The sequence below is a fragment of the Malus sylvestris genome, chromosome 5 (genome assembly GCF_916048215.2).
Source record: "Malus sylvestris chromosome 5, drMalSylv7.2, whole genome shotgun sequence".
Taxonomy (NCBI): Eukaryota; Viridiplantae; Streptophyta; class Magnoliopsida; order Rosales; family Rosaceae; genus Malus; species Malus sylvestris.
The window spans coordinates 37,930,993-37,954,376 of NC_062264.1; the positions used below are offsets into that span (position 1 = coordinate 37,930,993).

The 23,384-nt window shown below is 37.9% G+C and overlaps 1 protein-coding gene, 2 long non-coding RNA genes and 1 pseudogene across 5 annotated transcripts; 1 reads left to right on the forward strand and 3 right to left on the reverse strand.

The window, feature by feature from the left end:
* Positions 1-797: 797 nt before the first annotated feature.
* On the reverse strand, positions 798-1,146 carry LOC126620858 (uncharacterized). The gene is made up of 2 exons (XR_007622696.1): positions 895-1,146; positions 798-850 (listed from the first exon to the last, which is right to left on the reverse strand). It is a non-coding gene; the product is annotated as an uncharacterized LOC126620858 (long non-coding RNA).
* A 1,223-nt stretch (positions 1,147-2,369) lies between these two features.
* LOC126622868 (uncharacterized) lies at positions 2,370-3,404 on the forward strand (annotated as a pseudogene).
* Positions 3,405-6,337: 2,933 nt separating this feature from the next.
* Positions 6,338-7,900, reverse strand: LOC126620859 (uncharacterized). The gene is made up of 3 exons (XR_007622697.1): positions 7,699-7,900; positions 6,542-6,768; positions 6,338-6,361 (listed from the first exon to the last, which is right to left on the reverse strand). It is a non-coding gene; the product is annotated as an uncharacterized LOC126620859 (long non-coding RNA).
* A 1,640-nt stretch (positions 7,901-9,540) lies between these two features.
* Positions 9,541-21,972, reverse strand: LOC126620828 (dihydrolipoyl dehydrogenase 2, chloroplastic-like). Of its 3 annotated transcripts, none has more exons than XM_050289155.1 (7): positions 21,884-21,972; positions 21,293-21,418; positions 21,133-21,213; positions 20,858-20,920; positions 20,304-20,383; positions 13,843-13,901; positions 9,541-9,911 (listed from the first exon to the last, which is right to left on the reverse strand). In XM_050289155.1, coding segments are annotated over exons 1-6 (405 nt in total). In that variant the 5' UTR covers positions 21,938-21,972; the 3' UTR covers positions 9,541-9,911; positions 13,843-13,900. The 3 variants fall into 3 exon arrangements, with proteins under 3 accessions (XP_050145112.1, XP_050145111.1, XP_050145110.1); XM_050289154.1 differs by lacking the exon at positions 9,541-9,911 and adding an exon at positions 12,235-12,387; XM_050289153.1 differs by lacking the exons at positions 9,541-9,911; positions 13,843-13,901 and having other exon boundaries at positions 19,851-20,383.
* Positions 21,973-23,384: the final 1,412 nt, after the last annotated feature.

Sequence of the window (23,384 nt, forward strand, 5' to 3'; positions counted from 1 at the left end):
ACCCTGGTCGTGGTGTGCCGACGAAGACGTCGAGCCCCTAAGGGGGGTGGATTGTAACATCCCACATCGCCCAGGGGAGTGATCCTTAAATGTATATTCTCATCCCTACCTAGCACAAGGCCTTATGGGAGCTCATTGGCTTCGAGTTCTGTAGGAACTCCGAAGTTAAGCGAGAATGATGTCAGAGCACTCCCAGGATGGGTGACCTACTAGGAAGTTGCTCGTGAGTTCCCAAGTTGCTCGTGAGTTCCCAAAAACAAAACTGTGAGGAAATGGTAAGCCCAAAGCGAACAATATTGTGCTACGGTGGTGGAGCGGGCCCGGAAAATGATCAGTCTCGGGCCGGGATGTGACATTCAGCTTCCCCTGCTTTGAGCAGACCTCCACCATTTTCTTCCACTTAACATTAGCCTCTTGCTCAAGCTCAGGATACTTGATATACATAAGGTCGTGGTAATAATATTGTGAGATTTTGTGTCTGCATAAATCCAGTAGTGGTTTTGATAATCAGAAAGTAATCTCTTAACTTCTTTGTGATTATGGTTGCTTTGATACTGTCATAGGGACTTTTATCATACTTACAAATTGATTTTGATATATTCATTCGTAGGTTTAAATTTTTTGTCAAACCCAAAAGTTACCTGGCTGGGTATATTTAAAAAGTAGTTTAATTAATCAATATTACTATGGTAGTTTTCAAGTATTTGTTAATTGGAATTAATCCTTTTGGTTTTATTTTTAAAACTACATATCTGTGATAAGGATAGATACCTATTGAAGTTTTGAATTTCCAGTAAATCTGATCATCAGGTGCTTAAAGATTTGAATTTTTAAAGTGGTTCCACAAAACCTGCAAAGTAGTTCCACAAAACCTGCAAAGTCGTTCCACAAAACCTGCAAAGTGGTTCCACAAAAATCTGTAAAGTGGACGTTATGTTGCTTTCAGCAGTGGATTGTTTAGGGTTTAGTTGAAAAAGATATACAAAAAAAACTAGGTAATGAGGCACTAAATTGGGTTTGGGAGTTTTGATATTATGAGAGAGGTAGGGAGTATATAGGGAGAGAGGGAGGCGGGTGATTTGCAAAAATGGAGGGTGAGAGAAAAACGGGAGAAAATGGGTAGTAAATTATATTTTGATTTTCTAATTTTGGGGGTTTTGTGTTTAAACCTTTTTAGTACTTTTTTTGTAGATATAGCCTACAAATGTTGACCCAAAGGTTGAACATAATCATTACTTCCTATTACAATTATTAAAATTAATTATATTAACTGAAGTTGATTTGAATGCGATGATCATGGCAACCACTAACAACAAAACAACAATCTCCTTAGATTAAGGAGAAAGAACCGAAGGGTGAGGAAGAAAAGAAAGGAGGAAAGAGAGCTCTGCACATGCAAATGTCAGTGTACATGTAAAGCAGAAGTTTTACTCTTTCGTGTTGTTTATCTCGGTCTAGCTCTGGTATTTTGAGGGTCTCCGAGAATACAATATACTGTGACTCGGGTCTCATAGCTTTCTTGCTATATGATATCATATAAGTAAATGCTAGAATGCTAAATTTTAACCAAGAACATACTCACAAGCAAAATACAATTACAAAAGTTCATTTTAAAATGAAGGTTGTGATTTATCGAAAGATGCTCCGTAAACATAGGAATTATGGATATGTAGCCATATGTATTTTAGCATTATGTCATGAATAGGTATTTTAGCATTGTGTGATGAATAGGTTTATTTTTTCTTAAATTATTTTTCTTTGGGTATTGCATGTTGTGACCACAACAGTGATGTTTGATGTTCTTCTTCAGGTGCTTCTTGGGGATGTTGGAGCTGGTGTTGCGCTTTGTAAAAGAACAATTCGTTGAATTTCAGGTTTGTTCTATATGTTTCAAAGGACGCATTTTCTTTTTTATCCATACCTTTACTTTTATACTATGTTATTACAAGAATCAATTGCCACCCTAAGTTGGTGGTATTAACTTTACAACACATTTAAAGCAGCGAATCGCACTTGCTATTTGTTCTGTCAACTGGACTACTAGAGTAGAACTATAGAAATATCTGGTCAAAGCAATGAAGAAATCACTGTGATTGATCTGCAAAGAAGCTCTAATAAGTTACAAGAGAGTAGCAATGTAAATTGAACTGCTGATCAATTCACCTATCTCTTGCTTTTTCTTTCATTTGGAGATAATTGTGTAAATGTGTGGTTTTGTGAGCGTTACTTATGTAAAATGTGTGGTCTGAATTGCTACATTTAAGAATGCGATTGTATTCTTGTAGCATTTTCAGTTAATTTTTCAATGAATACTATTCATGGTTTGAAAATCCGCATCAAAACGCGGGCATTCATGCTAGTGATTATCGATTCTAGAAGCATGCCGAACCAAGGTCGTTTGGCCGCAATTCACAAGAATTGTTCTGCCTCCGCCCCCTCCATGCCGCCCGAGCAGTTCAAATTCAAACAACCCCAATTAGGCTTCCACAACATCAATAACCCCTTCGTTGATCTGTACTTCCACTGCGCCAAGGGACAGGACGCCATGTCGACTGTGGAATTCCATGAAACTCTAATGAACCAAGTGCTTCCCTCGGCCTGGTCACACAATCCTCTAACAACCATCAAACTCATCTGCAACTTCATAGATAGACGCGACGACGGTGGAAAACACAACCAAGACGAAGCTTTCTTCACGGCGGCGGTTTGGCTCCACCAGAACCACCCTAAAAACCCTTGCCTACAATCTCGTGCCAATTTCCGGCTCCTTCGGACATCCTAGACCTTCCCTGCATTCTCTCGCAGGTTTTACGGGGCGAAGCTCACTTGAAATTTACTGGGAAGACGAGGGAGGAGGTGGATTCAAACAGAATGGTGAAGGTAAAGGAAAAACATGCCAAGTCAAAGGCAAGTGAATTATTGTTGAGGAGGAAGGCGATCCACACGGCCAACAAAGCGGCTCAGAGGTGCGACACTGATTACCCCTTCTTGCACGACTGTGTTTCAGATATTTTTGCCCAATGCCTCAAGTCTAAAAAGGTCGTACCCAGTGACCATCATGATGATTATTGTTTGGAGATTACTCAAGCGGCTACCTCTTTGCCTACCATCGCTGATCATCATATGTTGTTCGAAAACATTGCAAGGAAGGTTTTCCTGCTAGAATCATGCATTCGAGAAGGGGATGGTAGTGTTTGTTGTATTGACCGATCGAGGAATGAGGTTTTGTCGCCTTTGAGAAAAACTATGGCGCCAGAGGGCTGGGAACCTGCCAATCCGTGGGGTTATAGAGCAGAGTGCAAGCGAGAGCAATTGGCTGCAGCCAATGAGATTGATCCTAGCGATGCCGCGTTGCTTCCGCATAATAGGAACAACACTATAATCATCTGCCTACCAGAAATTAACTCTTCTACAGCAGAGCAAGTTTAACAACCAACCAAACTTTGAACAAAGAACACACGGACAGAAAGAAGCAGGATACATAAGGGGCAAAACAATTTTCTTACTTCTACATCAAAGCAAAAGAACAACCATTATATAGGTATGCCATTATCATCTGGGGAACAAATCCAATTGGCAGCTTTTACGTACCTTAATTATAAGCAAAGTTTGGAATTCACAAAAAATACTGGGCAAATACTAAGGCTACCATTTGAAAAAGCTAAACAATAACAAACTTTGACAAATTAACTACAATTAAATTCAGATAACATTCGATATATGAAGACAATCTGAGAAATCAAATGCTCTAAAATCAATACCATAATTCATGTGCCTTTTATTGATAGTGAACCCAACAGTAGAACCAGTATAAAAATTTGATTTAGAACCTTGCTATCTTTGTCCTTGTAAATATGATATTTTGGCATCAGCAATATATCACAAAAAAAAAAACAAATATATCTGAACTCAAAGAAAATATAGAACGAAAATAAAAAAGCAAATTATGAATGTTTAGAAGCTAATTTCATTAGCAATTAAAGCAACCAAGCTCTCTCAACATCAAGATTCAGAACCCCCCAGGAACCCAGAAATTTGATGAAATGTTTTCTAATCACTCAATTGGATTAGACAAAATCAAGAATTTTTTTTCTTTCTAAAGCCCAATTATATTAAATCACAAATTTGAAACAGATTTTGACATGCAATAAGTCAATAAGATAGGAATCGCTTCAGACTAACCTCGATGGCAGGGCCTTTGGAATTGCCCGATCCGAACCAACCAAAAAAAAATTCTATTAACATGATCTTCAACCTAACTATAAAATGGAGCTTTATAACATCAACATGCCAAAACAACCAAGCCCAACAAATTAACAAACTAATTTTTATTAATCAATAATAGCATACATATTATCAAATTATCAATCAATAATTCACGTATCGTTAAGGGTTAAACAAATATAGACTGAAAATTTACTCACACATCTAATATATCCTTGCATTTCTATTTGAATTCAGAGTACGTGGAAATCACATCAACAAATCAAAGCCCTAAATTTTTATCATCCTGAACTGGAAAAATCTGTAAAATCTAAAATTTTTGACTAAAAATGCTAACTTAGGAATATGAGGAAATTTGCAAATTAGCTAAACAATGCTATTATTTATCCAATCAAAGGCAAATTGGAATGGTGCAAAACTAACACTACAAAATTCGTTAAACTAAACAATGGGTAGAATGTTTATAAGATTTATATTTTATACAAATATAAATCTTCTCAAAAAGTAAAAAACACAATTTTTTTGTTAAGCAATCGCATGGATTATAAATGCCAAAGATTAGATGATGGTAGGCGTCAGATTACCTCTTTCGCTGAAGATGCGAAACCCCTCTTTGCCGATGTGGCGGGGCGGATCCTCTGCCCCAAAATCTGAACCAATACAAAGATTAGGCAGTAAATCACATAATAATAAATTAATCAAGTGTTTTATAAATGAAAGTTCATAAATTGCAGAAGTAGAGGAATTCAATTTTCATTAACTAAAACCCCCAATTGTAAAATTTTCTAATAAAAACCCAATGACTAGGCTCCAACTAAGCAATATCCATAATTAAGTATGACTTGGCAAAATTGGTATTTTTAGATGTCTAAATTACCCCTAATATTATTGACTTTGGGTTTATTACTTGTTATCTACATTTATTTTATATTATTTAATTCAATTAAACGTTTTGAAATGTTTATGCACATTTGGAAAAGAAAATTTTGAGTGTCATGATTTCAATGCATATTAATAACAAAAATTACATGACATTAGAGTTTTGTTTCCTTATATAGTTGTTTTCACATTTATGTAAAAATGAGCATTTTTTTCCTTTTCAAATAATTGTAACAAGTAAATTAGCATTTTTTCACAAATATACAAATGTTATTTTATTCAAAATTACCAATATTTTACATACATAAAATAACAATATAAGTTCCATGTAAAATAATACATGCAAAATAATTTACCTACGTAATAAATAAATAAATATTGTTTGATTCAAAAGTTATTTAAGCTATTTGCATACACATATATATAATAATATCAAAACGTGCCTAACATATGTAATAATACATGCAAAATAATTTACCTACAAAATAAAAGGACGTTTTTAGCCAATTGATTCAAAGTTAATTAATTACCTATATTCTACTTAAAAATATAGGTAATTTATTTCACACAGATATAATAATAACAAAATGTGCCTAATGTATGCATGCAAAATAATTTACCTACAATGATTGTCAAACAAATATAAGAAATGGAACAGATGATGGTGAAACAAGTATAAAGTGGATACTTTTGTAATTTACCTACTTAATAAATGAATGTTGATTGATTGCAAACAACACATATAATAACAAATGTGCCTAGTATATGTAATAAATTAATACATGCAAAATTATTTACCTACAAAATAAAAGGATGTTTTTAGCCAATTGATTCACAGTTAATTAATAACATTTTTTCTACTTAAAAATATAGGTAATTTATTTCACACAGATATAATAACAACAAAATGTGTCTAATGTATACATGCAAAATAATTTACCTACAATGATTGTCAAACAAATAAAAGAAATGGAACAAACAGATGATGGTAAGACAAGTATAAAGTAGATGCTTTTGTAATAATAAAGCACTTATTTGCTATAATTATGGTGGTAATTAAATTCATCAACATAATTAGGGTGTTGTGGCACAATTGTAAATATTTTGAAAATAATAGGTATTTATTTGTTTACATGGCAATTTATTTCAAATTTAGGTTTTATTTGGATGTTTAAAACGAGATAGGTTTTTGTCAAAGAAATAAGTGTTGCATGGGCTTATATCTAAATAACCCTTGATTCTTTCACACAAAATCACACTGAACGCAAACAAAAATCATATACAAAATACGATCTAAGAACTGAAAATTTCAGTGAAAGCACTGCTAGAGATGAGGAAGAATAACAAATGATTTACTTGAAATATGAAAAAAAAAATCAGATCAAAATTCGGACAAAAATAAACAATACGAATTAGGGATTTGGGACGGGGGACGAACCTGTTTGGCGGATTGGAGCGGGGATCGGATCGACGATGCGATGTGTAAAAAATGAGCGTTGAGGGAGCGGAGCAGCAGCAGCCAACACTTTCATGCAGAACTTACTTGGAAAACCCAGATCAAACCATCTTTAAGTTTCACGGTTTTTACCCTGGAATCCAGACAAAACCCAAATCAGATTCTAAATGGGTTTATCAAAAATAATAATTTAATCAGAAATGCTTATTCTTGTAGTGTCTATGGCGTGTTTACTAAAGAGGAATGGAGGGGCCAGTAATGGAATTGCACGCTCTTCGATGGATTCATGTGTTTACTAGTTGGGTAGGAATCAGCTTACGTGTGGGGCCCGCACCCAATTCCGGAATTGGACTCTTGAAATTGGCGGAGTGGGATTCTCTAAATTTAGCTAGTATTTGAGTTCCGGATATTGGAGGCCATCTGGAATACAACTTTTCTTCCAAGATTGCCCTCCTATAATTTTGCTTATTACAAAATAATCTACAACTTCACTACCAGCAGACCCTATTGACGAAAACAATAATTGATTGAGGAAGATAGGAGGCGTCGTGAAGGTTTGTGCATCTGGACAAGTGGGAGGGCTGTTGGAAAAGAAAAGACGAGAAAGAGAAGTGATCATAATGAAAGGGGAAGGCGTGGGGTCTATGCATCTGAACAAGTGAGAGGGTAGTTGGGAAAGGAAAGGTTAAGGATGCATTTGGGCAAAGGGGTGGAATGAGGATGATGAAGATTGGGAAGAAGAAAGAGTTTTTTTTTATCAAATAACAAAGGGGTGGGAATGGATGAGGATGCATCTGGGTAAAGGGTGGGATGAGGATTGTATAATATTTTTATTTTTTATTAAATAACTATACTTTTTAGTTTTTATTAACACAAAATCTTCAGTGATGAAATTTATTAATATGATATAAAATTAAATTTCATTAACTAGCATGAAAAAAATTATGTTATACAAGGGTAGTTTAGTAATCAAGCTAGTTTTAATTCTGATTCCAGTAAATTAGTAAACAAGTTATATGAAATCAATATCATTTTTACTCTGATTCCAGCTAGTATAGTAAACAACTTTAACAAGAATCTAATTTTGTTTCATTCTCAATCCGATTCCTCCTCAATTCAATTCACTTCAATCTGATTACGGATTAGTAAACGCCCCCCTAGTATTGCTTATTCTTGTAAATTGTCGTTGCAATAATACAATAATACTCAAAATGATGGAGTGGGTGTACGGATTAAAGAAGGTTTTAGGTGAATGTGATCAGCCTACCCATGTGTCTAATGGATTAAAATAATAAAATGGTATGTGATGTGATATGTTTTAGGTCAACATAATAATAAAATATTAAAGGTTAAATTACATTTTACCCTCTCAGTATTTGGGTCGATTTCAATTCCTTACAACATATTTAAAACATTTCACTTTCATACCTCAAGTACTATTTTATTTCAATTTTATACATTTGTTACATTTTTCATCCATTGATCCGTTAAGAGCTGATGTGGCTGCCACATTTGTGCCACGTAGTCGCCAAGTTTGTGCCACATGGTGAAAAAAATAATTTTTTATGCATTTAAAATATTATAATAATTTATCATATTAAAAAAATGCATTTAAAATATTATAATAATTTATCCTATTAAAAAAAAAACTGAAACCCAGAAACCATTCCCCCGATTCACCTCCATCTCCCACATTCTCTTCACCTCCCCTTCCTTATCTCCACCCAGAAACCCAACCCTCCCTCTTCACATCTCACACTCGGAATCCAAACCGTCTCAAGAATTCGATTGAAGCTACGGTGCGTCTATACAAAAACCCTAATCTCACTCAACTTAAGGTAAATTGCACTCTTCAAATCCCTAATTTCGAGCCCTTTTCTTTCTCAGACTCGAAGCTCCGGGAAACTGTCTATGAGATCTTAATCAGAGCATGCCGGATCTCCGAGCCCAAACCTCTCACCTACATCCCAAAGTCCGAGAAGACCGACATGAGTGCTCTGACTTTGCTCATGTCGTTGCTTCAGATGTCAAGGTCGTCGTCTGGCAGGAGACTTGGTGGCAGTGACACAGTGAGCCAGGGAAGGAGTAAGCGGACGAGGACAATTTGGGAGCTCGTGAGAGTTCAGATGAAGGTTTCGGAGCAAATTGATACGAGAGTCCGAAGAGCATTTTTGAGGGTTGTTGCAGGTGAATTTTGATTTGAAAGACTTTTTTATTTTATTTTATATGTATTTGGGATTCTGGGTTGTGTTTGGTTGTTGAGAAAATGATAGTGGGTGAGGGGAAAATTTTGGATATTTTAGTTTTTTGGTTTTTTAGTTTTGCTGGGTTTTTGTGGATTTGAAATTGAATGGGTAGGCTTTGCATATTCTTTCGAAAGATAACAGGGTGTGTTTGGTTAGAGGGAAATTGAGAGAAAATGGGTACGAAATGTTTGGATTTCTTTGTGTTCTTTTGAGTGTGGGAAAATTTGGAACTTTTCCAGTTTTTGGCTTCTGGGATAAAGATTGACGGATCTGGAGCAAGATGGAGATTGAAGGTTGCGGGGAGGCTCAGGTGATGACGAATTGGAGAAGGGGATGGGGATGGGGATAGGGGATAGGAGAAGGGGCTGGGTGTTGGGGGATGGGCTCCTATGGGGGGAAGGGGTGGGGAAGACAAAGAAGACTTTTGGTTTTTTTTTTTCTTTTTTTTTTTAATTTTTAATTTTTCTTTAATTAATTATTCTAATATTTTAATTTTTTTATTAAGTGTTTATCCATGTGGCAGTCGCGTCAGGACAAATAAGGACCTCATATTTGCCACATCATCACTTAACGATTAACTTAACAGATCTTTTTAACGATTGTATGAAATTGAAATAAAATAGTACTTGAGGTATGAAAGTGAAATGTTTTAAAGATGTTGTAAGGAATTGAAATCGACCCCAAACCTAAGGGGGTAAAATGTAATTTAACTAATATTAAACAATGAACTGTAAAGAAGATACAGATGCTCTTATCTTCTTCGTGAGTTTTTCCAGACAGTGAGATAGTGGGTGTATATTACACTCTGTATTTGTACCCTGCCATGAATGATTAAAGTTTCACTCTAACATTTAAATAATGAATGTAGTGGTCAGGAATTATTAAAGATGCAATAATAAAATATTAAATAATCAGTGATAATTTGGAGAAGATGGAGTCCTTATCTTCTCCGATGGATTTCTCCAAACAGTGGAGATGACAGCGGCGGTACAGGGCCTGCTCTCGGTGAGCTTCTCAGCACCGGCACCACTCGGGTTGAGTGAGAATTTGATAGTCCAAGTCTACAAGTTCCATTGGTGGCGATGATTCCTCTCGAGCATCGTTTCCTGAAAGCAAAAACCGAATCAAATTAGACAACCACACGCAAAATCGTAGCACAGAGACATAACCCCCAAAATCACAGAAGAAGAAAAAATTCAAACATCCACCTGCAAATCGAAAACCACAAAAAAAAAAAGAAATTAAATTAGGCACATTGAAAAAGACCTTAAAATCACCAGAAGATGCTAGATCACGCGAGGAAAAAAATGAATTTCGATGAAATTGAAAATGACAAAAACTTGTAACCAACTAAGGGTTTCGAACCAAAGACATTAGTAGGAGCAGAAGACTATTTCAGCAACAAAAACAGCAGCAGATGATCGCCGACACAAAGACGGAAACAATAGACAGAAAAATAAAGGCAGTGTGAAAGGAGTTCATCGAAATGATGAGTGAAGAGAGAAAGATGAGGGGCGGTTAGGGTTGAGAGAAACTTGAGTAGCTAGGGTTTTTATTTTTTTGTTTTGGAAAGAAGATGAAATGAAAAGAGAGAGAGCTGATGAGAGAGGAAGAAATCCATTCAGGAAAGCAGCATCCTGGTAAAATCGTAAATATTTTGAAATCTATTCAGAGACAAAATTCCCCTCCTAACTTTTAAGAATTACCTTCCCAACCCAGCTCAAATCTGATGGGTTTCTTGTAAATAAGGTGAAGTCAAGGACCAATCCGTCCCATACCCTACGAACAAAATTACCTTTCTAAGTTCTAATAATTACCCTTCCAACCCAGCCCAAATCTGATGGATTTCTTGTAAATAAGGTGAAATCGATGGGCAAAAATTTAACTGTAGTTGAATGAACAGTAAATCCTTCCTCAATTTTGGAGTAGACTAGAATATACGCCCGCACGTTGTTGCGGGAACTAGTATTTCAGGCGTAATCAGATGAATAAAACACATTTAAGTTGAATAAATTTAACAAAACTATGAACAAACAAACGGATGATACATGAGTAAATGAAGTCGATAAAATAAGCAACTTAGCTTTTATATACATTCAACTGAGCCAACATGTAAAGACATTGTACAATTAGTAGAACGAAACTTAACGTTTTTTATCACAAACACGTGGTTGCCAAAAATCTTTTGTTTGCATAAAAAACAGAAGAAACCAAAGCAACATGCAGTTCACACATATTTTGCCCTTATAGTTAAGATGGCAAAATATATGTCATGTACGGCAGACACCTATTTTAGCAGTTAACAAAAAAACATAGAAAGTGGATACTACCTAAAGCATCCTTTGAACAAATTAAGAAATTCAAATAAAATTAAACACCAATGAAATAATAAACACAGAAAAGATATGCTTGACCTGTTAAGCAAATCAAGATACTAACATAAATAAAGATATGCTTGTACCGTTAATCAAATCAACAAAATTAATAAACAATTAACAATGTGAGAAACGACAGCAAGCATACCAACAGCAGGCACAACCTTCTCCGATGAAGCCATTGGAGCAACTGAATCGGCAATGAAGAAACAGAGAAATCAATCTCCAATCACCAAACAAAGATTCAAACCCAAAACTTCATAATTTATCATAAAATTCACACAATCAATTCAAGTGCTTCCATTGAACTCTTAAGAGATCACAACATCTTTTCAGTAATCAGGATAAAATAAATTCAAAATACAAACACATTTGCAACGAATGAAGACAAAACAAATGTAGGATCGAAAGCGAGAAAAGAAAAAGTAGAAGAAGAAGGGGATGCCCCTTCTCTTCTGAGACCGTCAATAACATCTGAAGTACTTAACACCCATACACTATATTTACACACATACGCTAATCAGCACTCATAACATATCCATGGTCCAACAATTATGGAGCTCGAAATTTATATAAGAAAGGGCCAATCAAATCATAAATTAAAATGAAAACACGTAAGTAATTAAGAATTATTAGTTGCTTAGTCAGTTCCTTCTTGTCACTTCAAGGATTATTCAATTCAAACTGATTCGATCAAACTACATCACCCAACAAAACAAAAAATAAAGACCGTAAGATGACAATGGCACATCCTCTACACGTTTTGAAATGTAAGCTTTATAGTTTGGGAAAAGATTCTTGCTTGAACATGTATTACAGATCGTGCAGACACTGTTTTTTCCTTAGGGTACTGTGATTTGCAGACATGGGATTGGCACCCAATGCTTAACTCATTTTAACTAATATGCGTTAAAAACAATCATCCACTAAATCCCTATTTCAATGAAAAAACCAAAAATTACTCATGACGAAGACGAATAAGTTGCAGGTTTATTAGATTAGCACATAATATTGCAGTATCAGACCCAACCTAAGGTCAGTGGCTCAAAGACGCATCAGAAAACAGCGTAAGAAGAGTTGAGAACTACAGATTATAATTTCTTGAAAGGTGAAACAATAACTTGATGGCTAATGCTCTGTCGAAGCTTTGAATGGCACTATCAAGCTCCCCAAAGTTTAACTATGCTCTACCAAGGGTAACCCAATCCTGAACACATCATAACAGCATCAGCCACAATTATCACCGCATGCATAGCAAGTGAAAGTACCCATCGACACGGATCTGAGTTTCAGGGACCATTAAGGATAATGGCTAAACCTTTATCTTCTTTCATTAGCAACACACATAGATTACAACAGAGTTTATCAGAAAGAACTGCAGGGCTGTTAATGCATGAAATATGTCTAGCTAGCAGTGGACTTGCATTCTGCAAGATTATTGTCGTATCTCCTAATTGCCTTAATGCCTTGGGGGAATGTTTTATGTAGACTGTCTGTGGAATGAATACCTTTTATTTTCTTTTGCGATATATATAAAGTTTGTACGTGTAGTAACCTTTGTATGACTTTTATTTCGTAAACCCAATTAAAAGTCGTGATTTATATTGTTCACATTTTTTATAAAAAATGAGAGTATTTTTTGCCTGCGCATTAAGGTATACTTGTAAGCCATCCACCAAGTGGACTTACCATTTGTTAAGTCAAGTGTTTCTTAATAAACTTTAAGCTGGGAAACATAAAATCAATAAGAAAATATCGGCGGACTAGAATGGAACATGCATTTTGTGGAAGTAGGGACACCCTTAATATAGTGAATAGGGTTCCTCCTATCCCACCCATTATAGTAATTGGAGGAATACACCAAATCACCATGTAATCTTAATGTTGTCCAACCAAGGCAAGTACAAATGTCTTACATAATTAGGGTTTCAATTAGCCAGCTAACTATATCTTGGTTCCATGATATCTTGCTAACCAATATTGAATCACGTTAAAAGTCAAAATCCAAAGGGCTACCCTTTAATTTTATGGTTGCCTATTAATCTTTGGTAACAGAGTCCCTGCCTCTTCCGTGATCTATTAGAATAAGAATTATAATCGGTGCTGCAAAGGGCCTTGCCTTTCTTCATGAAGAAGTTCAAAACCCGGTCATATACCGTGACTTCAAAACATCTAATATCCTATTAGATGCAGTGAATGACAATAACTGAGCATCAACTACATTTCTTTCCCTACTCCTATTCTCTTCTGAAAATGGAATGTGTTATTTTAGGATTACAATGCCAAGCTTTCGGATTTTTAACTTGCGAAAGATGGTCCTGAGGGTGATAAAACTCATGTTTCGACGGCAATCATGGGAACCTATGGTTATGCAGCCCCAAAGTATGTGATGACTGGTGAGTGCATGCGTGTGTGGTCTGTAACCATCAGTTCATCATATATCAATATAGCACGCTCCAATTCAAAGTAGCACATATCTAACTCAACATATCCAATTCAAATTAGCACATATCCAAATTCCAATTCAATAAACCACTATCACACATCATGATATTAAAGTTCTAATCATGTTAGACCTATGCCATGTAGCATGTGCATTCAACTCAATACCCTAACATTACAGCCAAAATTAATTGATATTATAAAGACGTTGAGACTTTACCAAAGCAGCAAGGCAGTTGTTGAAAAATTCACAGTCAAAAGCTTTCACTTTGTTTCGATCTGCAAAACACCAAAAAGACATTCACGATCGAGGAAAGAAACACATTTCATTAAAGAATGCACTTCAGCCATTATCAAATTGTGAACCGAGCGAAACGTATAAAACTATACACATTTACACAGCCAAACTCTACTTTTTATCAACGAAAATAATAGCAATTTACCTAACAATAAACATAAAATTACATATTCAAATTGATTCAACAGTTTTTAAAGATTCAAAAACTGAACTAACAGACTTTTTTTTAATATCAAACCCATTGTGTCATCTGAATTCACTTGTATACATAAGCTACTAACACAATCACTCTGCTGCCACATGTGGTAAGCTATTAATACAACAACAACAACAACAAAGCCTTTTCCCACTAAGTGGGGTCGGCTATATGAATCCTAGAACGCCATTGCGCTCGGTTTTGTGTCATGTCCTCCGTTAGATCCAAGTACTCTAAGTCTTTTCTTAGAGTCTCTTCCAAAGTTTTCCTAGGTCTTCCTTTACCTCTTCGGCCCTCAACCTCTGTCCCGTAGTCACATCTTCGAACCGGAGCGTCAGTCGGCCTTCTTTGCCCATGTCCAAATCACCGGAACCGATTTTCTCTCATCTTTCCTTCAATTTCGGCTACTCCTACTTTACCTCGGGTATCCGCATGCCCAATCTTATCCTTTCTCGTGTGCCCACACATCCCGCGAAGCATCCTCATCTCCGCTACACCCATTTTGTGTACGTGTTGATGCTTCACCGTCCAACATTCTGTGCCATACAACATCGTTGGCCTTATTGTCGTCCTATAAAATTTTCCCTTGAGCTTCAGTGGCCTACGACGGTCACATAACACGCCGGATGCACTCTTACACTTCATCTATCCAGCTCGTAGATCTCCATCTAATTCTCCGTTCTCTTGCAAGATAGATCCTAGGTAGCAAAAACGGTCGCTTTTTGTGATCTTCGCTAGATTGCTCCGGTCATTAGTGTGGATAAGTATATAAATGAATAGAGATAGGAAAGCAAACACAAGATGTACGTGGTTCACCCAGATTGGCTACGTCCACGGAATAGAAGAGTTCTCATTAATTGTGAAGGGTTTACACAAGTACATAGGTTCAAGCTCTCCTTTAGTGAGTACAAGTGAATGATTTAGTACAAATGACATTAGGAAATATTGTGAGAGAATGATCTCGTAATCACGAAACTTCTAAGTATCGGAGTGTGGTATCGTCTTGACTTGCCTTATCTGTCTCATAGGTAGATGTGGCATCTTCTCTGGAAGTACTCTTCCTCCATCCAGGGGTGGTATCTTTAACTGGTGGAGATGCACAAGGTAATGTATCAATTTCACTTGAAGCTTACTTGTAGTTTCAGGCTTGGTCAAGCGCGATACAAACCATGTAGTAGGAGTCCCCCAAGTCGCCGAGCTAGGGGATCTGCTGAAAGAGGTGACAGACAGGGTAAGCAATCAGAGCTCCGGCTGATTGTTCACCTTCTCCCCATCTTGCAGCAGCATGAAGGATAAAGAGAAGAAAAATGAGAAGAGATGATATGGGATACTTTTGCTTTTGAAGAAGTAACTTTCCACAGGCTTATTCTTGAACTGAGCTGGAGGGTTTTCTGGTTTCCTCCAGAGCCGACTGAAGAATTTGAGGGTCAAAACAAGTCCATCAAATCTAGAGTACGTTTGACCCTGCTGATATGGGATACTTTTGCTTTTGACAGAGTAATGGATGTATCGGCACGTGTGCTGTTACTCTTGTCTCCACATGCTTCCTTGTATCCTTCGCACTTGCCCTATCTGTTCCTCAAGCAGATGCGGTATCTTCCCTGGAAACATAAGATGTTGAAGATGAGTACTCGAGAGCAATGCCAGGTAAGTAATCAAGTAAGGGGTTCCAGGCAGTCAGTTCCTGGCTGGAAGCTTGATTCCAAGTGCTGACTGATTGCTCTCTTTCTCCTTGTCTTGCAGGTAAAAACAAGGCCAAAGGAAAAGACAGGGAAAAAGCATGATATGGGATACTCTTGCTTTTAACCCTGATGATATGAGATATTCTTGCTCTAGTATAGCTTGTTTGCAGAGGTATTATCGGGGGGAAAGAAAGCTGAATATTTTGAAAGGCTTCGTTGGGAGTGCCCTCTCAGATATGAGGAAGGGTTGAGCATTTTTGCAGGTTTGCCTGTTCGTTGGGGATGGAGGTCGACATATATAGAAGTCTCCCTAACAACAAGTAGTAATGTTATTCCATTACCCTGCTTGGTCATAGCACGGTAGTGGGAGCTGCCAGCTTCACATGTTTTAACTCTGTCAGAGCACTTTGAAAAAGTGGTCTATGGTATCTGGCTCTCGAGAAGTCTTCGACAGAATGCCCATAATTTCCGCAAAGCTGAGTGTGCGTGTGACAGGTGCTGACAAGGCTAGAAAAGTAGGTGCCTCTTCGATTTCTGAGATCGGCCCTCGTGGTCTCTGAGAGCCCAGCTTTTGAGAAAGCGAGCGTCTCTTCGATTGATTCGGAGAACGATGCATCTTCGATTTTTAAGAAAGCAATCATGTTGGGAGTCTGGCTCTCGAGATTCGGAGGGCGGTGCCTCTTCGATTTTGGAGCAAGCAATCTTGTTGGGAGTGTTTTCTCGAATGTGAGTAAAGGTTGGACATGTTTGCTAGTCTACCTTGCCACGAAGCACAGAGGTTGACACACAGGGATTTTCCAATTATCCAGCAATGGTACTGTTCCTTTACCCTCTCTTCGATTTTTGAGAAAGTAGTCATGTTGGGAGTCTGGCTCTCGAGATTCGGAGGACGGTGCCTCTTCGATTTTGGAGCAAGCAATCTTATTGGGAGTGTTTTCTCGAGTGTGAGTAAAGGTTGGGCATGTTTGCTAGTCTACCTTGCCACGAAGCACAGAGGTTGACATACAGGTACTTTACTGTTCCTTTACCCTTGTGGGTAATAATATGGTAGCTAGACCTTCAAAATTTATGGGTCTAAACTTTGTTAGTGCTGTTTCTTTGCTATTCTTTTACCTTTCTTGGTCAGAGCGATGTAGTGGGAGCTGCAAGCTTTACGTGCTCAATTTTGGCAGAGAACTTTGGCAAAGTTATCTGTGGTACCCATGAGCTATTGTTGCGTGTGGGAAGTGGGTGATTGAACAGTAAGATTCATGTGTTTTCTACTTCCTCAGAAGTCTTCGACAGAATGCCCATAATTTTCGCAAAGCTGAGTGTCCGTGTGACAGGTGCTGACAAAGCTGGAAAAGTAGGTGCCTCTTCGATTTCTGAGATCGGCCCTCGTGGTCTCTGAGGAGCCCAGCTTTTGAGAAAGCGAGCGCCTCTTCGATTTCTGAGATCGGCCTTCGTGGTCTTTGAGCAGCCTAACTTTTGAGAAAGCAAACGCCTCTTCGATTTCTGAGATCAACCCTCGTGGTCTCTAAGCAGCCCAGCTTTTGAGAAAGCAAACGCCTCTTCGATTTCTGAGCAGACGCCTCTTCGATTTCTGAAGCTCCGTCGAGTGCAGATTTTTATAGGGGCTGGCATTAAGTTTCAAAGCACACTTGAATCTCCACCAGTAGAAGCTCCATTCTCGCACTTCTAAGATCTTGATTTGTCCAACCTCTTCTCTCTTCAACACCTTTGAAAATGTCTGGCCCCTCCGACCGTCGTTTTGACTTGAACCTTGTTGAAGAGGCAGCCCCGCCTTCTCCAGACAACATATGGCGCCCATCCTTCATCTCCCCTACTGGTCCTCTTACCGTTGGGGATTCCGTGATGAAGAATGATATGACTGCTGCGGTGGTGGCTAGGAACCTTCTCACTCCTAAAGATAACAGACTACTTTCCAAACGGTCTGATGAGTTAGCTGTTAAGGATTCGCTGGCTCTCAGTGTTCAGTGTACAGGTTCTGTGTCTAATATGGCCCAACGCCTATTTGCTCGAACCCGCCAAGTTGAATCATTGGCGGCTGAGGTGATGAGTCTCAAACAGGAGATTAGAGGGCTCAAGCATGAGAATAAACAGTTGCACCGGCTCGCACATGACTATGCTACAAACATGAAGAGGAAGCTTGACCAGATGAAGGAAACTGATGGTCAGGTTTTACTTGATCATCAGAGATTTGTGGGTTTGTTCCAAAAGCATTTATTGCCTTCGTCTTCTGGGGCTGTACCGCGTAATGAAGCTCCAAATGATCAACCTCTGATGCCTCCTCCTTCTAGGGTTCTGTCCAGTACTGAGGCTCCAAATGATCCCCCTCCGGTGCCTTCTCTTTCTGGGGCTCTACCGACTGCTGAGACTTCTCCTAAGCAACCCTTGTGAAGGCTCCCTCTTGTTTGTTTATTTTGACTCATGTATATGTACATATTTGTAGCTTATCGGGGATATCAATAAATAAGTTTTCCTTCATTTCAACGTATTGTGTTAAATACACCAAAACCTTCTTCGCTAAGTTCTTTGAATTTTCTTTTGTTGAAGCTTGTATGTTGAAGCTTTCTGAGTGGAGCATGTAGGTTGGGGTAGTGTTCCCTTAATTTCCCGAGTGAGGAAAACTTCTCGGTTGGAGACTTGGAAAATCCAAGTCACTGAGTGGGATCGGCTATATGAATCTTAGAACGCCATTGTGCATGTCCTTCGTTAGATCCAAGTACTCTAAATCTTTTCTTAGAGTCTCTTCCAAAGTTTTCCTAGGTCTTCCTCTACCCCTTCGGCCCTGAACCTCTGTCCCATAGTCGCATCTTCTAATCGGAGCGTCAGTAGGCCTTCGTTGCACATGTCCAAACCACCGTAACCGATTTTCTCTCATCTTGCCTTCAATTTCGGCTACTCCTACTTTACCCCGGATAACCTCATTCTTAATCTTATCCTTTCTCGTGTGCCCACACATCCAACGAAGCATCCTCATCTCCGCTACACCCATTTTGTGTATGTGTTGATGCTTCACCGCCCAACATTCTGTGCCATACAGCATCGCTGGCCTTATCGCCGTCCTATAAAATTTTCCCTTGAGCTTCAGTGACATACGGCGGTCACACAACATGCCGGATGCACTCTTCCACTTCATCCATCCAGCTTGTATTCTATGGTTAAGATCTCCATCTAATTCTCCGTTCTTTTGCAAGATAGATCCTAGGTAACGAAAACGGTCGCTCTTTGGTATTTCTTGATCTCCGATCCTCACCCCTAACTCGTTTTGGCCTCCATTTGCACTGAACTTGCACTCCATATATTCTGTCTTTGATCGGCTGGCAACCAAAATGAGTTACGGTCTGAAATAAGAGCCTAACGATCAAACTATCTGATAAGAAACGATGAATCAAAGCGATTTTCTATCAAACAACTAAAGACCTAAATTGTAACGTTTATAGGGTAACCTGCACTTAAAAGAATTAACCATGCCAATACACAATATTAGAGCTGCAAAAAATGACGATAGACACAAAAATATAAAATTTGATTGTGCAAAAGCCCCAAAGGGAGAAGCTGAAACCACTCAACTTCAACACATCTGGCTTCTCTACTTACTAAAAGTTTTGCTTTGTTCTAAATAAAAAGGTCGTACCCAGTGCACAAGGCTCCCGCTTTGTTCTAAATATACCAAAAAAATTATCTTTTTTTTTTCGGTCAATAACTATACAAAACTTATTCAACTATAGACATCACAATGATGTAACTGAAAGATGGAATCAAGAACAAACGACGTGCATGCAAACTGATCCACAGAACGTGTGTCCACTGACCAGTGATGGAAACAACACCTCACCTTTAGATCGGAACTGAACTGGTCTATTAGAATGAGAATTGCACTCGGTGCTGCAAAGGGTCTTGCCTTTCTTCATGAAGAAGTTCAAAACCCAGTCATATGTGACTTCAAAACATCTAATATCCTATTAGATGCAGTGAGTGACAATAACTGAGCATCAACTACATTTCTTTCCCTACTCGTATCCTCTTTTGAAAATGGAATGCAATGCCAAGCTTTCGGATTTCGAACTTGCGAAAGATGGTACTGAGGGTGATAAAACTCATGTTTCGACGCGAGTCATGGGAACCTATGGTTATGCAGCCCCAAAGTATGTGATGACTGGTGAATGTGTGCGTGTGTGTTCTGTAACCATCAGTTCATCATTTATCAATATAGCACACTCCAATTCAACCTATCCAATTCAAAGTAGCACATCTCTAACTCAACATATCCAATTCAAATTAGCACATATCCATATTCCAATTCAATAAACCACATATCCAAATCAATTCAAACTAAATACCTAATATTTAATCACATATCCAATTCAAACTACATGGCTAATATTCAATAACATGTCCAATCTTTAAACACATTTACAAAACAGATTTAGAACACTATAAAGTCTACTTAGCAGCAAAACATAAACATCAAAATCCAACACAAAGACAAAGCAGCGTACCAGTTCTCTATCTTGTATGCTTTTTTCAACTGGATCTTCTTAACTCGTTTGAAAACTTCTCCTATATGCTCTGTTGCATGCTGCGAATTTGTTAACTCAACTTAATAAGTAACACTCTAATTCTTTTTTATCCAAAACTAAGCCAAAAATTGTCACTCCCAACAAAAGTTTGCATTTTTTCACTGTATTTTTTCAGACTTTAATCACAGAGAATCAGTGAAAGCAAGGGAGATTATGTTGATGTTTTATCTAATGGCCAAATACTGAATAATGTTCTTCATATTTTGTCATGTTCTTCAAATTAGCACATATCCAAATTCCAATGAAATAAACCACATATCCAAATCAATTCAAACTAAATACCTAACATTCAATCACATATCCAATTCAAACTACATGGCTAATATTCAATAACATGTCAAATCTTTAAGCACATTTGCCATAAAAAAAGTTGCATCTTTTTCACTGTATTTTTCAGACTTTAATCACATGAATTTGCAAAATAACTTTGTATATACTCCAAAAATAAATAAATGTTAATTGAGATGTCATACATTCTCCAATCCAAGACCTTGTGTGAATGGCGCTCTTCCAATTGCAATTATTACTGCATCTACCTAGGAGAAGATAAAGAGTACAATGGTCTATCACAAATGCCTTGAAAAACCTTTCATAATTATGAACTGTAACAGTTATGCCTATAGTAATTTTAAGGCAAGCACTCAAGCTACTAAGTCATCAATTTGGAAGTCTAAACATATGCCTGACTTCAAGAACAGAATCACAGCAGGTTATAATCTATAAATTAGCAACAGATCCAGTTATTTACCTCAAGAGTTTCTTTTGGTTCCTTGGTCTTTGCATCAATTAGTTCAATGGTGACTGGTTTCCCATCCTTGGCTGGTGTGATCTATAAGAGACCAAAGAAGGTGAAAAACTGAAACAGAAATCCTGAAAACACTTAATAGAAACGTTAATCATCAGCTTACCTTGGATGCGAATACCCGAGTTTGATAATCAATCTTCCGTGGATTAATCAGAACCCTATGGGCTAACTTTCCAATCTCAGGATCAAAACCAGGCATAAGCTGATCTAAAGCTTCAATGAAAGTAACCTACAAAATACTTAGGATTAATCTAGGATGCCTTGTGAGATAAGAACTCCTAGATAGTAAAAACACAGTATTGAAAAATTAAAATAAATAAAACGTGAGAGAAGTTATTGATTGACCCATAAAATTAGCAAATTTCACATAGAATTATTGTAAAAACTCATAAGATAAATGAAAATAGAAAGAAAGGAAATACCTCACTCCCAAGTGCTGTATATACGTCACTGAACTCAAGACCCATGTAACCACTGCCGACAATGGCAATCCACTCTGGAACAAACTCCAATTTGAGTGCATGGTCACTTGTAATTACAAGCTGAGCTGAAATGGAGGTGGGGTGGCCAGTTGTGGAGGTGTCTGGGTGTGTGTGTGTTGAGTAGAACTGCTTTTGTGCTTTATGGCCGGGGGATATAGTAGACGAAACAGAGAAATAAAGGAAGGAAACAGAGAAATCAAACTCTCCCGTACCTCCCTTAGTAACCCCTTCCTGACCGGCCAACCCCACGAACTGCACACAACCATGCCTTCCCCATTAATTGTTGCGGAAATGGCTTCCAGCTTGATTCGCTCATCCTACCCCTCCCGTCTTTCCTTCCATCCCGTTTGCAACGCACGACTCTTCCCACTCTCCTCTTCTCTCACCCACGACTCTTTCATCTCTCCTCTTCTCTCTGCCTGCAAGCTGCAGAGGCTCTGTGGACGAGTCACCGCATCCACCTCACTCCATACCTACCGGAAAGAAACTGTCATTTAACCCCCCTAAACTATCAACTATCACGTGAGTATCAATTTCCCCTTAAACTATTTTTTCAGCCAATTGATCCTGAACTATGTTTAAGTGGTCAATTTGACCCTACTGTTAAGTTTTTCGAGTTCCACCCAAATTGCCTTCAAAATTTAGGGCAAATATGTCATTTCAAAGGGTAAGATAACTATGAAAAAATAAGTAAAATAGAATTAAAAGAAGTTAGTTAAAGACCAAATCTAGTCTATTTTAAAATAGAATTTACCCGACACCCCAGCTTATTTTAAAATAGAATTTAAAATAAGTAAAATATGTCATCATCAAATCTCAAGCGCCGTCATGAATAGGGAAAAAGAGAGAGAGAGAACTAAGCTGGGTGGGGTGTCGGGCAAAATGGGAAGGGAAAGGTTGCTAGCAGGGAATGGGATTTGGGGGTTGGGTTTTCTACTTTACTTTTTGGGCAAAAAATTGTTTACTACTCTTATGTTTTGTGGTTTTCAACATTTAGTACATCAAGTTTTTTTCGTTTCAGAGTCGTACCTAAAGTGTAAATTTTGGGACAGTCTCATACATCCGTGAGTCAAACTGTTAAGTCTCCCGTTAACTGTAACGTGGCGTCCATGTGGATAATGATTGGGCGCCACGTGTCATTCACATGGAAATAAAATATATATATATATATATATTTATTTATTTATTTAGAAAAAAAAAAAGACCTTCACCTTCCCCAAATCCCACCCGTGCCCACCCTCCCATCACCCACCTCTTCATCTTCAACAAATCCCACCCTCCCATCACCATCTTCGACTCCACGCTCAAGAAGAAGAAGAAGGAGGAAGAACAAAAAAAAACAAAAAGAAAACCCAGAAGAAGAAGAAGAAGGAAAAAAAAACAAAAAAAAAAACCCGAAAGAAGAAGAAGAAGAAGAAGGAAGAAGAAAAAAAGGAACCTAGTTCGTCCCCCCGAGGAAGAAGAAGAAGAAGAAGGAGGAGGAGGAGGAGGAGGAGGAAGAAGAAGAAAAAAAAAAATAAGAAGCCGAACCCAGTTCGTCCACCCCCCAAAACCCAACCCCTGCAATCCAGAAGAAGAAGGAGGAGGAGGAGGAGGAAGAAAAAAAAAAAAAACCGAACCCAGTTCGTCCACCCCCCAAAACCCAACCCCCTGCAACCAAGAAGAAAGAAGAAGAAGAAGAAGAAGGAGGAGGAGGAAGAAAAAAAAAAAAAA